This window comes from Eleutherodactylus coqui, chromosome 7, assembly GCF_035609145.1.
Source record: "Eleutherodactylus coqui strain aEleCoq1 chromosome 7, aEleCoq1.hap1, whole genome shotgun sequence".
NCBI lineage: Eukaryota > Metazoa > Chordata > Amphibia > Anura > Eleutherodactylidae > Eleutherodactylus > Eleutherodactylus coqui.
Window position 1 is genome coordinate 193870090 of NC_089843.1, and position 16852 is coordinate 193886941.

General features: G+C 45.2%; 1 protein-coding gene across 1 annotated transcript in view; it reads right to left on the bottom strand.

Moving 5' to 3' along the window:
- The window catches only part of MYO1F (myosin IF), a 134163-nt gene that overhangs the window by 16416 nt on the left and 100895 nt on the right, over nt 1-16852 (bottom strand). Inside the window, exons 20-22 of the mRNA XM_066574187.1 lie at nt 10254-10368; nt 7594-7763; nt 5559-5704 (exon numbers count right to left, since the gene is read on the bottom strand). Of these exons, the coding sequence (XP_066430284.1) occupies nt 5559-5704; nt 7594-7763; nt 10254-10368 (431 nt within the window). The remainder of the gene's footprint in view (nt 1-5558; nt 5705-7593; nt 7764-10253; nt 10369-16852) is intronic.

Below are 16852 nucleotides of genomic sequence, written 5' to 3' on the forward strand. Positions count from 1 at the left end.
GTTGGGCACTGCAATGGGATATATTTATGTACCGCCGGTGGGTTCCAGGGAGCCACCCATGCTGTGGGTCCACAGGGAGTTGTAACTGCATGTGTCTACTTCTAAAGAACCCCAGTCTGACTGGGGCATGCAGTGTGGGCCGAAGTCCACCTGCATTAAACATGACATTACCTCAGCTGTGATGGGCAATGCAATGGGATATATTTATGTACCGCCGGTGGGTTCCAGGGAGCCACCCATGCTGTGGGTCCACAGGGAGTTGTAACTGCATGTGTCCACTTCTAAAGAACCCCAGTCTGACTGGGGCATGCAGTGTGGGCCGAAGCCCACCTGCATTTAATCGGACGTTACCTCAGCTGTGAGGAGCACTGCAATGGGATACATTTATGTACAGCCGGTGCGTTCCAGGGAGCCACCCATGCTGTGGGTGCACACGGAATTCCCATTGCGGAGTTGTACCTGCCTGTGACTATTTATAAAAAACCGCGGCCTGACTGGGGCATGCAGACACCTTGACAGAATGAATAGTGTGTGGCACATAGGTTCCCCATTGCTATGCCCACGTGTGCAGCTCCTGATGGCGGTGGCACAGGATTATATTTCTCATTGCTTCTGTACAGCATTATGGGCTATTGCCCCGCCCCTTTTAAAGAGGGTCGCTGCCTAGCCGTGCCAACCCTCTGCAGTGTGTGCCTCCGGTTCCTCCTCATGGCAGATGCACTTATAAATAGACATGAGGGTGGTCCTGGGAACTTGAGATGCAGCCCAACATGTAGCCCCTCGCCTGACCTATCTGTTGCTGTGTCGTTCCCATCACTTTCTTGAATTGCCCAGATTTTCACAAATGAAAACCTTAGCGAGCATCGGCAATATACAAAAATGCTCGGGTCGCCCATTGACTTCAATGGGGTTCGTTACTCAAAACGAACCCTCGAGCATCGCGATAATTTCGTCCCGAGTAACGAGCACCCGAGCATTTTGGTGCTCGCTCATCTCTAATGATGATCCAATTTAAATCTGACATGCGCTATCTGTAGTAAATGCACACAATAAACCACTAACATGCCATAAGGATAGTCACGTCTTATAAGCTGTATAATACAGGGAAAAAAACAAAATGTGTAAAGAAAAGATTACAATTGCTAAGGAGCAGGCAGAAAGACTGACAGCCAAAGAGAGCAAAACTGAATTTGAACTGAAAGCACTGGCCCCTTAACAAATAATGCAGGAGAAATCATAGAAGACGATGGGGGGAAGGCAAATCTGTTGAATAGTTTATTTTCAAGTGTATTCACAAACCGAAAGGAAATGTCACACAAGATGCAGAGGAATAAAATGAACCAGCCACTAAATATTGCATGCCTAACACAGGAGGAGGCGCAGAGGCAGTTGAAGAGGATTAAAATCAATAAATCGCTGGGCCCAGATGTAACACACTAAAAAGTTCTAAGGCAACTAAGTGACGTAATAGCTACACCGCTATTTCTTATATTTGTGGACACTATCGAGACCGGGGTTGTACCATTGGATTGGTGCATTGCCATTGTGGTTCCGATATACAAAAAGGGATCCAAAAGAGAGCCTGGTAACTACAGGCCGGTAAGTCTCACTTCAATAATTGGAAAAATATTCGAGGGATTTCTGAGAGATGCCATTCTAGAATACCTCATGGAAAACAACAGTATAACCCCTCACCAGCATGGGTTTACAAGGGGTCGATCAGGTCAGACCAATTTGTTCAGCTTCTATGATGAAGTAAGTTCTTGGCTGGACCAGGGAGAGCCTATTGATCTCATATATCTGGATTTCTCTAAAGCATTTGACACTGTGCCGCATAATAGGCTGATATATAAAATGAGGCAGCTCGGATTGGATGAAAACGTGTGTATCTGGGTAAAGAACTGGCTCAGAGATAGAAAGCAAAGGGTGGTAATAAATGGTTCATACTCTGATTGGGCCACCGTTGCTAGTGCGGTGCCACAGGGTTCAGTATTAGGCCCCATTCTGTTCAATATATTTACCAATGACCTGATAGAGGGGCTGCACAGTAAAATATCAATATTTGCAGATGATACAAAATTATGCAAGATAATTAATACAACAGAGGACAATGTTTCGGCTACAGAAGGACCTAGATGAGCTGGGGGCTTGGGAAAAAAAATGGCAAATGAAGTTCAATATTGATAAATGTAAGGTTATGCACATGGGCAGGAGAAACGGATGTCACTAATACACACTAAATGGGGTACAGCTAGGGAAAAGTGAGATGGAAAAAGACCTGGGGGTACTAGTGGACTATAGATTTAACTGGAACAATCAATGCCAATCAGCTGCTGCAAAAGCAAATAAAGTCTTGGGGTGCATTAAAAGAGGTATAGGGGCGAAGGATGAGAACATTATCCTCCCACTATATAAGGCACTTATCAGGCCTCACATGGAATACTGTGTACAGTTCTGGACACTGGTGCTCAGGAAAGATGTTGCAGTGCTTGAGGTGGTTCAAAGAAGGGTAACTAAATTAATGAACAGAATAGGAGGACTGGAGTACCCAAAAAATTGAGATTTTTTTTACCCCGAAAAAAAGACGGTTAAGGGGTGATCAGATAACTGTAAAAAACTAATGTATAAATACTAGGGTGATGACTTTTTTTCTCAAAAATTATTTCCTGTAGGACAAGTGAATGAACTTTTGCCTCTTAATGACTAAAATGACACTTATTCTATTGAAATATTAAAAAAGGTCACACACAAACCACCTTGAAATGTTATGTAGGCCATTGAATGATTACCCAACAGGTAGCTTTGAATGACTACCCAACAGGTCTCAAATGCTTGAAAACCCACTGGAAAACAGACGAATCTCCAATCAACATTCCCCGAAGCAATCAGTGCTGTGAGCGTGCGATCAAAGTTATGCAAGACTTGCAGGAATCCTACCACAACAAGGACGATCTCCCACTGAGATTCATCCTGTCCAATGACATTATTGTGAATAATTGACTTTCTTTGGTGTTTGATGACCCTATATAATGTTGTATAATGTGACTCTAAAGCTTGTGTTTAATTTTGTATCTGATTACAGTGACTTAAAAAAATGGGCAAAAAAGCCGATAAATAAAATTTTCAAATCATTTTGTGTGTGAGGTTTTTTTTATCAAATCATCTTGAAAATAAGATTTTACCTAACTTTAATGAAAGCTCATCAAATTATGATACAGGGAAACGAGGCTGTATAAAAGTCATCACCCTAATAAATACATTAGGGGACAATACAAGGATCTCTCCCATGATTTGTTTATACCCAAGACTGCAACGGTAACAGGAGGGCATCCACTACGTCTAGAAAAAAGCAAGTTTCATTACCAACATTAAAGGGGGGTTCTTTGCTGTAAGAGCAGTGAGACTGTGGAACTCTCTGCCTGAGGACGTGGGGATGGCAAAATCCATAGAGGATAGAGGAGTTTAAGAGGGGACTAGATGTCTTTCTAGAGCGCTATGATATTACAGGATATAGACATTAGGTAACCAGCAGGGTTGTTGATCTCAAATGTTGATCCAGGGATTAATCTGGCTGCCATTATGGAGCCATTAAGGAAGCATTTTTTCCTCCAATTGAGCTAAATGGCTCGTTGGATTTTTCTTTGCCTTCCTCTGGACCAACAACGGAGGAGAGGTGTTGAAACAGGCTAGGTGGACATTGTCTTCAATCAGCCTAACATACTATGTATTGTTTTCTTAATGCAATCAACATCAGGAGTTGGTATTGAGGATCACCTGGAGAGAAAGGGGGTTTAACGGAGTAGATGGGGGGAGAGTAACAGGTGTAAACTAATAAAAGTGAATTTGAAATTGGGTCCAGGTTGTAAAGGTTAAAGGCTTAGGATGGCCTTGCCAGGATTAGATACACTTGCCAATAGTAGGTTGCATACATAGGAAGCTGCAAGGTGTATATAGGTATAATGTACCATAGAATCTCCACAGACTGAAAATAGAAAACCCAATGATTGTTTTATCTTTTAAAGGAGGTTAACAAGTATATCCTGAAAAATCAAGCCCTTTTGCCCACTGAGTTTTAAACCCAGCTAGAGAATCAAGTCTAGTTGCAATCAAGTGTTCCATTGTACAACTATGCTGAACCATCAGGAAAATGTCCAACAAGGAAGGAACCCTGGCACTCCTCCATCGTTTTGCTATAGATGTTCTGGCAGCTGTTATGATATGTGATATAATAACGACCAAAGAGCAACACCAGGGCCCCGACGCAACTTAATGTGCAGGATTGAACATAATGCATAGTGGATTTGCTCCCAGAATGTTTTGAGACATTCACAAGACCACCAAATATGCATTAAGGGCCCAATTTGTTTATTGCATCTCCAATATAAGTTAGAGTGTTGTGGTGACATTTTTGATAAGCGGTATGGTGTCAGATACCACCGGCATAGTAACTTCCTGATGGTTTAGCTAGTATTTTCAATGTAAAAGTACATTTTCTTTTTGAAAGCTGTGAATTGTCAACAAATTCCAATTTGGTATCATAAGGCCAATTTCACGTGAGCGTTATACATGTGCATTTCTGTGCCTGTACTACAACTTAACAGCTCGACCACAAGTCTGATCAACCGAACTAAAAAGTCATAATTCTTTAGGATGTTGTGAGTTCAGGTCATCGGGTTGTCTTATTGAGATAGGCTTTGTTTTTAAATGTTTTTTTATTGTATTTTGTGTCCTGTAATAAAATAATTGTTTTTTTTTCCATTTGGGTGTGCACACAGTATGTTGTGTTGCTTTTCTTTCGCTCTTTATCTTGGTCCATTGACATGAGAGCAGCACCCCAATATTGTATTTTTTGATTCCCACTACTTTTTTTTTGTTCTCCCAGTTTAGGTGATCAGACCTGCAATCATACTGGGATGTTCACCTGTAATATGAGCACAAATATATGCATGTATTATGCTTGTGTGAATTTGGTGTTCTGGATCTGTATATTTAGTAGTTTGAGTGCATGATGGTGTTTCCCTGTGGATGGACTGCCGTCTGAGTGGCTCCTTAACACCTTTGCGGTGTTATTTGTGAGGCAGGTTTCACTGCTGAATCTCTCCCCAGTCAGCCTTATTAGGGACATATACGACTGTATGTCTATATTGAAGCATATAGCAGATATAAGTCAGAAAATACTCTCAATTAAATTCCATGAATGGCTGAGCGCTGCCTCTGATTGGCTGAGTGCTGTGACCAATCACAGGCAGTGCTCAGCTTTCATTCAATGAATGGCTGAGTGCTGCCTGTGATTCGCTGAGGGAAGGAATTATATTTCAAGCCCTTCCCCAAAAATCACTGCAGGGGTTGTGTGCATACAATTGCTTTCAACTGGGCAGCTGCAGCACAAGTTGGAAAATTCCGAATGCATCAGATTTATTAAGAGATGAGCACCTTTTACTAAATTAAGCACAATACTAATACAACTACCCTCTCCAAGTTTGTAGATGCAAAATATTCCATTATTACAAAGTGTGGTCCAGTTTACCTAAACAGAAGTAAAGAAGCCTCTTACATACCTTAGAGAAATACACTTAACAGAAGGAATTTCCAGCTTCTTTTTCAGCACCTCCTTTATTTGGCCCTTCTCTGGTCCTTTCTTCACTTTCTCACGTCCAATCAAGTAGATGTATTTTGGAGTGCTGATTAGATCTCTCTTGATTGACTGGTAGTAAGGGGAGATTATATTTAACTGGATTATATAGTATTCAATCTATCTAGACATGCAAATAATGACCTGATACAGAGTAACTGGCTAAATAAAGGTTCTCTGGAAATGTCAGATAACAAGAACAGAAAAGCACCAAAGAAAACACAAGAAGGTGGAACAAAACAAGAAGGAAAGAAGAAGAAGAAAAAATAGAAGTGCGGAAGAAAATGTTCAGATTAGGATTATCCCCACCACTGCATGAATGGGCTGTCAGGGCTTTATATATAGCATCTGAGCTAATAGTCTGCCGGGCACCATAATAATGGGATCATCTGGTATTGGCGGTACAAGGATCCAATCCCATTTTCCCTGGCATAAGTAGCAATAGACTGTCAGCCGCTTATCCTTGCATGTTTATGATGTAGCTGGAGCAGACAACTTGTACCATGAATGATTGTATGGCTTACATATATCTCATGGCCCGGAGTCTAGCATTATCTTACTGAAGAAATAACATTGTTCAGACTTACAAAATTGATATCCAGAATCTTCTATAGTTCCAGGACTATTGCCAAGTGTTGTTGTACAAACACACTTCATTTACATAAAACCTTCTATCCGTATAAATTTGCCTTAAAAAGTTTTCGGGTAGTGACAAACTCTTTTTATGATTGTGGGTCTTCCTGAGACCCAGTGATAAGTTTTTATTGCTGATTTACACAGTGCTCATCAATCCCCTACGAGTCACATTAAAATTAGAAAAACCCTCCTGAAAATATCACTTTGATTTTTAAATTATGTCTCACGTAAATATAATTGCTGTAGAACGCTGTTGCTCCAAGTACATTTTAACCTATTCGTGACTTAAGGGCCAGTAACTTTTTTTCTTCCTTTGTGTTTCAGCGGTCCTGATATTTTATGTTGAAGTCAATTGAGCTGTGGGAGACCTTGTATTTTGTGTGCCAACTTTGACTTTTTATAGGAACTATTTTGGGGTGTATAATATATCATTGAATGACTGCTTTTTTTTTTTTGGAGGGAATGCAAAAATCAATATCGATCAATATCAAAACCCTGGTGTTATTCAAATATCCTTTAGAATAGCAGCCCCGCTGCTTGAATGGTGCGTGAGCTAAAATATAAGGTCCTTTTCTCCAAGTCCGAGCACCATTCGGGCAAAACTGTTAAGCTGGGTTCACACAGGGCGGATTTGTCGCAGAAATTTCCTGGGGAATTTCGTTGCGTCAAATCCCCCTGCGGACACTAATCCCAGGATTAGCCAGCGATGTGGACGAGATTTGTGAAAAATCTTGTCCACACAGGACGGCCAATCCGTCGCTGCGGATTCCCCAGCCGCAGCACGTCTATTTTTTTTTCCGTTGCGGCCGTGCTACTCTCTATGGGAGCGCCGGCCGCAACGTAAAAGCATGCGGCCAAGCCACTAAAAAACTTGCAGCTAAGTGCCACAGGTTTTGAAGTTGTGCTTTCCCGGCAAAACCACAAGATTTCCGACAGGATTCTGCCCTGTGAAAACCCAGCCTTAGGTAGTTCAAATCAACAGGTAACCATTGTTTTTATTAGATACTTGCTGTGATACAGTATACAGTGATCAGCTGTACCGAGTTCTTACAGTTCTTCCTACTAAAAATAGACATTCTTTTTTAAAAACCGGTCAATACACTACAGTGTTAGCTCTCCAAAAGACCCCCTTATCCAGAGAGATATACTGCGGCAGATTTTAAATACTACTGAATACTATATATGCCGGCCATCTTTTTTGAGAGGACCACCTATCTAGAAGACCACTTTGCAATGCAATTTTGGATGGTTGTTTCAAAAGGTTTCACGGTATCTACTTTGTACACATGCAAATTGGTTCACACATTTGTCTATGGTGTCCATACCTTAAATCGTCTATCATATTTGTTGACGGAATCAGCAAAGTCTACCCTTTCCCGCTTGGCCATGAACTGTCGGAGCTCAGGTTTATCTTCCATACCCAGATAGTCACCAACAAAGTTGCGATTAATACTATTTCTACGTCGTTCCTTGAAGCCATACAAAATATTCGAGGCTAGAATAATAAAAAGTTAAACAGGAAAGAGATATATTTGTTACCTTTTTGACATATTGCTTAGAATTTGCATCATTTACTGCTGAGAATGAAGCACAACTTAAAGGGGTTGTCTCGCGCCGAAACGGTTTTTTTTTTTCCATAGGCCCCAGACAAACCCAAGGGATGTGTTAAAAAAAAATATATATATTACTTACCCGAATCCCCGCTCTGCGACTTCTTTTTTCTTCCTACTTCTTCCTTCACCAAGATGGCCACTGGGATCTTCACCCACGATGCACCGCGGGTCTTCTCCCATGGTGCACCGTGGGCTCTGTGCGGTCCATTGCCGATTCCAGCCTCCTGATTGGCTGGAATCAGCACACGTGACGGGGCGAAGCTACGATGACCAGCTCTCCGGCACGAGCCGCCCCATTCACCAGGCAGAAGACCGCACAGCGCAAGCGCGTCTAAAAACGCCAGAAGAAAGCGAAATTAGACGGAGCCATGGAGACGGGGACGCTAGCAACGGAGCAGGTAAGTGAATAACTTCTGTATGGCTCATATTTAATGCACGATGTACATTACAAAGTGCATTAATATGGCCATACAGAAGTGTATAACCCCACTTGCTGCCGCGAGACAACCCCTTTAAACTCCACTATTCAGTTGCTCCCGGTGATGCTTAATCCACATGCAAGCTCCACCATTGTACAACTAGATCATTCTTGAAATTAGATTTGTAGAGCATTAACACTTGATTTAAAGGGAACCTGTAAGAAACTGTAAGCACCATAAGCTAAGTTAGATGACGAGGTGTCTCAGACTCACCTGATGCCTCGATTGTGTCTTTGCTGGGGAATACCACAGGAACAAGGGACCTCCCGGTTCCTGGACTACCCATCACCTAAACAATAAGCACCATAACTAACTTTATGGTACTTATAGTTACTGATAGGTTCCTTTTAAACAATATGTGTGTATGGGATAAACCAAGTCAAGGTAATTCTCATAATCCACAAAGACATAAGTCCTATCTATTTAGACAAAGCATGTAATTCTGGAAGAGAACTGTTTTGTCACATGTCAAGCTAAGGCCATGTTCACATAAAGGCACATTTTCTAATATTGTCAAAGAATTAGACAGTGCAAAGTAAGACAGACAGAAATGTGCCAGATTCATCACCGGGACTCATGCTGAAGGGTAAATTTGTTGAATTTTAAGATTGTCTAGACTTTATTTCACCTATTAGTTGGCTTAGTAAATTTTGGCACAATTTCCTGCAATTTGGGACCATTTTTGGCGCAGTTTAGGCCATGCCCCCTTTCCACAGAGCCACGTTTCTTTTTGGACGAGCCCAAAAGTGTCTAAAAATACATTATGGCGCAAAGCATGCAAGACAGTTCTCTGACAAAATTTTCACCAAAAAAACTGTCATATTTTGAATAGCAAATCTGCCCCGTAGTGTTTTCCTTTTTTATTTGGTGCATCAAGTAAGCTCCCAACATATGCACCAAGTATATGCACAGGCCCCTTTCACCTGATAGCCAAAAGAGTTTTCTTTTAGCCTCTGTCGGGGTAGTATGCTTCGCCATACTTTTTTGTTTTACTATGTAGGAAAGTCTAAACTGCTGCACTTCCCTTGGCAGTGGCCTGCCATCCTTTTTTTTTTTTAAACAATGGGACCTATTGGTGACGTATTGCCATACAGGCATTTATGAGATCTTTCCAGCATAAATGCCTAAGATTGTGCTAAAATGCTGTGTGATCAGAGCCTAAGAATAGTGCAGATCTGAACTGTTTAGGTAATCAAAATGTCACATATAAGGGAGTGTGAATAAGTCTCTGGCTTTTTCCTATTTCACCTACTTTTAGATTAATATTACTTATCTCGCATCAAAGTTTATTTCTTTGCATATCTGAAGTGAACATGGTCTCTAAATGTTGAGGCAAGCTTTAGAAATAAATTGGAAGGACGGCAGAAATTGATAGATCACGTGAGTAAGGTCGGTTTCACATCTGTATTGGATCTGGCTCAAAATACTGGAAGAAAAACTGCTGAATGCAAAACTGGGCAGAAAGTGGGCAAACCCCTTTGTAGTCAATGGAGTTCATCCAGTGCTGTTCAGTTCCATCTCCAGAATGGATCAGGAAAGCGGAATCTCCCATGCAGGAGTGCAACTACCCTAAGGCACGGTGTTTCACAACTTCAAAGTGACGATCTACCATTATCTAGTGCATGTGCCCACCTTGCGAGGAGCAAAATTGTCTTGAAGAAACAAGATTCCTTTTAAAAGCTTGCCGCCATGTTTACTTCAAATCTGCAAAAAAATTTAAATAATCCAGCTACAACAATGAAATTTAGGTCATACACATAAAAAGTATGACAAACTTTGATGTAAAAAATAATCTTAGTCTAAAAAGTGGATAAAATAGGAAAAGCCAGAAACTTATCAGCACCCCTCCTGTATTGTAGCAGACATATAAGTATCATTGTTACTGTCTCCCACCTTCTTCTCGCATCTGCTCATATTTCCTCTTGGCAATGTATTTCCTCCAAGCTTTCTGGATAGTTCTGGCAAAAGAATCAAACTTTCTCTCCCTCATTTCCTCCAATAAAAACAACTACAGAGATAAGAGGAATGAAAAGATTAATAAGAGAATAGGGAAATGACTATTTAAAACCAGTTACCTCTAAAATTAAAAGTAGTGTTCAAGTCCTTGAGCTACAGCGTACCCACACTTTCAGGTACTTTTCAAAATAAGCTGCCGTTTGTGTGTACATGAGGATTAACCCCATTTCTTTCAAGTATTTGACTTGTATTTTTCACCAGTTCTCCATCTCTGCAGGCTGTATTTCTAATTCTCAGTTTTCTCTGAGCTGTTGGGTGCAGACTAGTTGCTATGATGTCTTCTGTACGCTGAATATGGAGAAAACGACAGGTCCTGCTCTCTATAGCACTGAGAGTAATAGCAGCAAGGAGAACACTTTACATCACTACTGAGCACTATGTAATAATAGCCCTGAATATTAAGATAAATGTCATAGTTAATAATGTTTGATATGTAACAATCTGTTTATTGTGACAGACGTTGTCAACCCCCGGCATCCACCGTACATCTGCGGCAGATGTCTATAAGGGGTTAGTGCCAATAGGCATATCTGTGGAATCAGGGAAAAGTAAGCCCATCATGTTGTGAATGATGTATTCTCTGTGCAGATTTTCTGACCAAAAAATCCATCGATTGTTTGTATAAACTGAATGAAAAAAGTGTAAATTTTTATGACTTACCACATCTAAATATCTAAGGAAAGAAATAAAATCTGCTTACTCATGAGAGGGTCAAAGTTATCATCTACTATCTAGGTTAAAATTCAGGGTGTGTGAAAAAATGTATACACCCTTCAAGATAAAAAATATCTGCAGAAAAGCTTTATTACTAGATTAACATAGACATCAAAGGCTGTTTGACATCCACAATTACTGACATCACAAGAGGCAACAAAACACTACATGTAGCCGCCATAATTCAATTCAGATTTAAAAAAAATATATATATAGATAACCACTCTTGAAGTTTATATATACATTTTTGGGGGCACTCTGTATATGTAATAATATAGCTAATACATTCCTGTTAATTCAAAGAACTGCCTTGAGTACGGCTACTGAAGATTACATGGTAAAACAGTACCAGACGGCCATTAGAGGACTCTATAACAGTGTTTCGGCAAAGAAAGAGTGCCTCAAGTTTTTAATTAGGAGGCACCTGATGAGATTTGGTAAAAGGGAGGTGATTCCCTCAGCAGTCAGCTTGAGGCTCCTGGGTAGGACAGGTGGGAACCCAAATAGTTTGAGCGGAGAAGCTCTCTGTACTGCAGCCCAAGAGTGGGGGAATGCACTGAGTTACTAATGCATAATGTGATGGCATTAGGCCAAATAGAGGGAGACAAGGTTGATGTATAGTGAGTAGAGATGAGCGAACACCAAAATGTTCGGGTGCTCGTTATTCGGAACGAACTTCCCGCGATGCTCGAGGGTTCGTTTCGAACAACGAACCCCATTGAAGTCAATGGGCGACCAGAGCATTTTTGTATTTCGCCGATGCTCGCTAAGGTTTTCATGTGTGAAAATCTGGGCAATTCAAGAAAGTGATGGGAACGACACAGCAACGGATAGGGCAGGCGAGGGGCTACATGTTGGGCTGCATCTCAAGTTCACAGGTCCCACTATTAAGCCACAATACCGGCAAGAGTGCCCCCCCCCCCTCCCAACAACTTTTACTTCTGAAAAGCCCTCATTAGCATGGCATACCTTTGCTAAGCACCACACTACCTCCAACAAAGCACAATCACTGCCTGCATGACACTCCACTGACACTTCTCCTGGGTTACATGCTGCCCAACCGCCCCCCCTCCCCCCCACAGCGCACACCAAAGTGTCCCTGGGCAGCCTTCAGCTGCCCTCATGCCACACCACGCTCATGTCTATTTAGAATTGCGTCTGCCATGACGAGGGACCGCAGGCACACACTGCAGAGGTTGGCACGGCTAGGCAGCGACCCTCTTTAAAAGTGGCGGAGCGATAGCCCACAATGCTGTACAGAAGCAATGAGAAATAGAATCCTGTGCCACCGCCATCAGGAGCTGCACACGTGGGCATAGCAATGGGGAACCTATGTGCCACACACTATTCATTCTGTCAAGGTGTCTGCATGCCCCAGTCAGACCGGGCTTTTTAATTCATAGACACAGGCAGGTACAACTCCCTATTGTGAAGTCCCTGTCGACCCACAGCATGGGTGGCTCCCTGGAACCCACCGGCGGTACACAGAAATATCCCATTGCATTGCCCAACACAGCTGAGGTAGTAATGTCGTGCGTAATACAGGTGGGCTTCGGGCCACACTGCATGCCCCAGTCTGACTGGGGTTCTTTATAAGTGTACAGATGTAGTAAAAACTCCTTGTGCACCTACAGCATGGGTGGGTGCCAGGAAGCCACCGGCGGTACATAGAAATATCCCATTGCATTGCCCAACAGAGCTGAGGTAGTAATGTTGTGCTTAACCCTTTCCAATCCAATTTGTATATGGTTTTCCTAGGGGGCTTACTCTTTTTCTGCCGTTATACAACGGCGCTATATGCTGGCTAAAGCCAGTACTGCATGAGCTGACACGTAGGATAGGCTCCGACAGCAGAGAGGCTGGCAATATACAGTAAGAGAACCCCGACGGACGTCTACCAACAACGGAACTGTACAGCCTTAAACCCTAATGTCTTCACAGGTCACACAGTGGACTGGAAAGGGTTAATGCAGGTGGGTTTCGGCCCACACTGCATGCCCCAGTCAGACTGGGTTTCTTTATAAGTGGAAACAGATGCATTTATAATTCCCTGTGGACCCACAGCATGGGTGGGTGCCAGGAAGCCACCGGCGGTACATAGAAATATCCCATTGCATTGCCCAACACAGCTGAGGTAGTAATGTCGTGCGTAATACAGGTGGGCTTCGGCCCACACTGCATGCCCCAGTCAGACTGGGGTTCTTTAGAAGTGGACACATGTATTAAAAACTCCGTGTGCACCTACAGCATGGGTGGCTCCCTGGAACCCACCGGCGGTACATAAAAATATCCCATTGCATTGCCCAACACAGCTGAGGTAACGTCAGCTGTAATGCAGGTGGGCTAAAAATTAATTTGATTACACTGTAGGCGAGGGCCCACAAAAATTGCTGTATCAACAGTACTAATGTACATCCCAAAAATTGGCCATGGCCAGCCAAGAGGGCAGGTGAAACCCATTAATCGCTTTGGTTAATGTGGCTTAAGTGGTAACTAGGCCTGGAGGCAGCCCAGTGTAACGAAAAATTGGTTCAAGTTAAAGTTCCAACGCTTTTAAGCGCATTGAAACTTATAAAAATTGTTCAGAAAAATTATTTGAGTGAGCCTTGTGGCCCTAAGAAAAATTGCCCGTTCAGCGTGATTACGTGAGGTTTCAGGAGGAGGAGCAGGAGGAGGAGGAGGAGGAGGAATATTAGACTAAGATTGATGAAGCAGAAATGTCCCCGTTTTGGATGGTGAGAGAGAACGTAGCTTCCATCCGCGGGTGCAGCCTACGTATTGCTTACGTATCGCTGCTGTCCGCTGGTGGAGAACAGAAGTCTGGGGAAATCCAGCCTTTGTTCATCTTGATGAGTGTTAGCCTGTCGGCACTGTCGGTTGACAAGCGGCTACGCTTATCTGTGATGATTCCCCCAGCCGCACTAAACACCCTCTCCGACAAGACGCTAGCCGCAGGACAAGCAAGCACCTCCAGGGCATACAGCGCTAGTTCAGGCCACGTGTCCAGCTTCGACACCCAGTAGTTGTAGGGGGCAGAGGCGTCACCAAGGATGGTCGTGCGATCCGCTACGTACTCCCTCACCATCCTTTTACAGTGCTCCCGCCGACTCAGCCGTGACTGGGGAGCGGTGACACAGTCTTGGTGGGGAGCCATAAAGCTGGCCAGGCCCTTAAAGACTGTTGCACTGCCTGGGATGTACATGCTGCTCGATCTACGCACATCCCCTGCTACCTTGCCCTCGGTACTGCGCCTTCTGCCACTAGCGCTGTCGGCTGGGAATTTTACCATCAGCTTGTCCGCAAGGGTCCTGTGGTATAGCAACACTCTCGAACCCCTTTCCTCTTCGGGAATCAGAGTGGGCAGGTTCTCCTTATACCGTGGATCGAGCAGTGTGTACACCCAGTAATCCGTCGTGGCCAGAATGCGTGCAACGCGAGGGTCACGAGAAAGGCATCCTAACATGAAGTCAGCCATGTGTGCCAGGGTACCTGTACGCAACACATGGCTGTCTTCACTAGGAAGATCACTTTCAGGATCCTCCTCCTCCTCCTCCTCAGGCCATACACGCTGAAAGGATGACAGGCAATCAGCCGGTGTACCGTCAGCAGCGGCCCAAGCTGTCTCTTCCCCCTCCTCCTCATCCTCCTCATGCTCCTCCTCCTCCTGTACGCGCTGAGAAATAGACAGGAGGGTGCCCTGACTATCCAGCGGCATACTGTCTTCCCCCGCCCCCGTTTCCGAGCGCAAAGCAGCTGCCTTTATGGTTTGCAGGGAATTTCTCAAGATGCATAGCAGAGGAATGGTGACGCTAATGATTGTAGCATCGCCGCTCACCACCTGGGTAGACTCCTCAAAATTACCAAGGACATGGCAGATGTCTGCCAACCAGGCCCACTCTTCTGAAAGGAATTGAGGAGGCTGACTCCCACTGCGCCGCCCATGTTGGAGTTGGTATTCGACTATAGCTCTACGTTGTTCATAGAGCCTGGCCAACATGTGGAGCGTAGAGTTCCACCGTGTGGGCACGTCGCACAGCAGTCGGTGCACTGGCAGCTTAAAGTGATGTTGCAGGGTGCGCAGGGTGGCAGCGTCCGTGTGGGACTTGCGAAAATGTGCGCAGAGCCGACGCGCCTTTACGAGCAGGTCTGACAAGCGTGGGTAGCTTTTCAGAAACCGCTGAACCACCAAATTAAAGACGTGGGCCAGGCATGGCACGTGCGTGAGGCTGCCGAGCTGCAGAGCCGCCACCAGGTTACGGCCGTTGTCACACACGACCATGCCCGGTTGGAGGCTCAGCGGCGCAAGCCAGCAGTCGGTCTGCTGTGTCAGACCCTGCAGCAGTTCGTGGGCCGTGTGCCTCTTATCGCCTAAGCTGAGTAGTTTCAGCACGGCCTGCTGACGCTTGCCCACCGCTGTGCTGCCACACCGCGCGACACCGACTGCTGGCGACATGCTGCTGCTAACACATCTTGATTGCGAGACAGAGGAGGAGGAGGAGGAGGGTGCTTTAGTGGAGGAAGCATACACCTCCGCAGATACCACCACCGAGCTGGGGCCCGCAATTCTGGGGGTGGGTAGGACGTGAGCGGTCCCAGGCTCTGACTCTGTCCCAGCCTCCACTAAATTCACCCAATGTGCCGTCAGGGAGATGTAGTGGCCCTGCCCGCCTGTGCTTGTCCACGTGTCCATAGTTAAGTGGACCGTGGCAGTAACCGCGTTGGTGAGGGCGCGTACAATGTTGCGGGAGACGTGGTCGTGCAGGGCTGGGACGGCACATCGGGAAAAGTAGTGGCGACTGGGAACTGAGTAGCGCAGGGCCGCCGCCTCCATGATACTTTTGAAGGACTCCGTTTCCACAACCCTATACGGCAGCATCTCCAGGCTGATGAATTTTGCTATGCGGACGGTTAACGTTTGAGCGTGCGGGTGCGTGGCGGCGTACTTGCGCTTGCGCTCCAACAGTTGCGCAAGCGACGGCTGGACGGTGCGCTGAACTACACTGCTGGATGGGGCCGAGGACAGCGGAGGTGAGGGTGTGGGTGCAGGCCAGGAGACGGTAGTGCCTGTGTCCTGAGAGGGGGGTTGCATCTCAGTGGCAGGTTGGGGCACAGGGGGAGAGGCAGGGGTGCAAACCGGAGGCGCTGAACGGCCTTCGTCCCACCTTGCGGGGTGCTTGGCCATCATATGTCTGCGCATGGTGGTGGTGGTGAGGCTGTTGGTGTTGGCTCCCCGGCTGAGCTTTGCGCGACAAAGGTTGCACACCACTGTTCGTCGGTCGTCAGGCGTCTCTGTGAAAAACTGCCAGACCTTAGAGCATCTCGGCCTCTGCAGGGTGGCATGGCGCGAGGGGGCGCTTTGGGAAACACTTGGTGGATTATTCGGTCTGGCCCTGCCTCTACCCCTGGCCACCGCACTGCCTCTTGCAACCTGCCCTGCTGATGCCCTTGACTCCCCCTCTGAAGACCTGTCCTCCTGAGTAAGCGTTGCACACCAGGTGGGGTCAGTCACCTCATCGTCCTGCTGCTCTTCCTCCGAATCCTCTGTGCGCTGCTCCCTCGGACTTACTGCCCTTACTACTACCTCACTGCAAGACAACTGTGTCTGATCGTCATCGTCCTCCTCACCCACAGAAAGTTGTTGAGACAGTTGGCGGAAGTCCCCAGCCTCTTCCCCCGGACCCCGGGAACTTTCGAATGGTTGGGCATCAGTGACGATAAACTCCTCTGGTGGGAGAGGAACCGCTGCTGCCCAATCTAAGCAG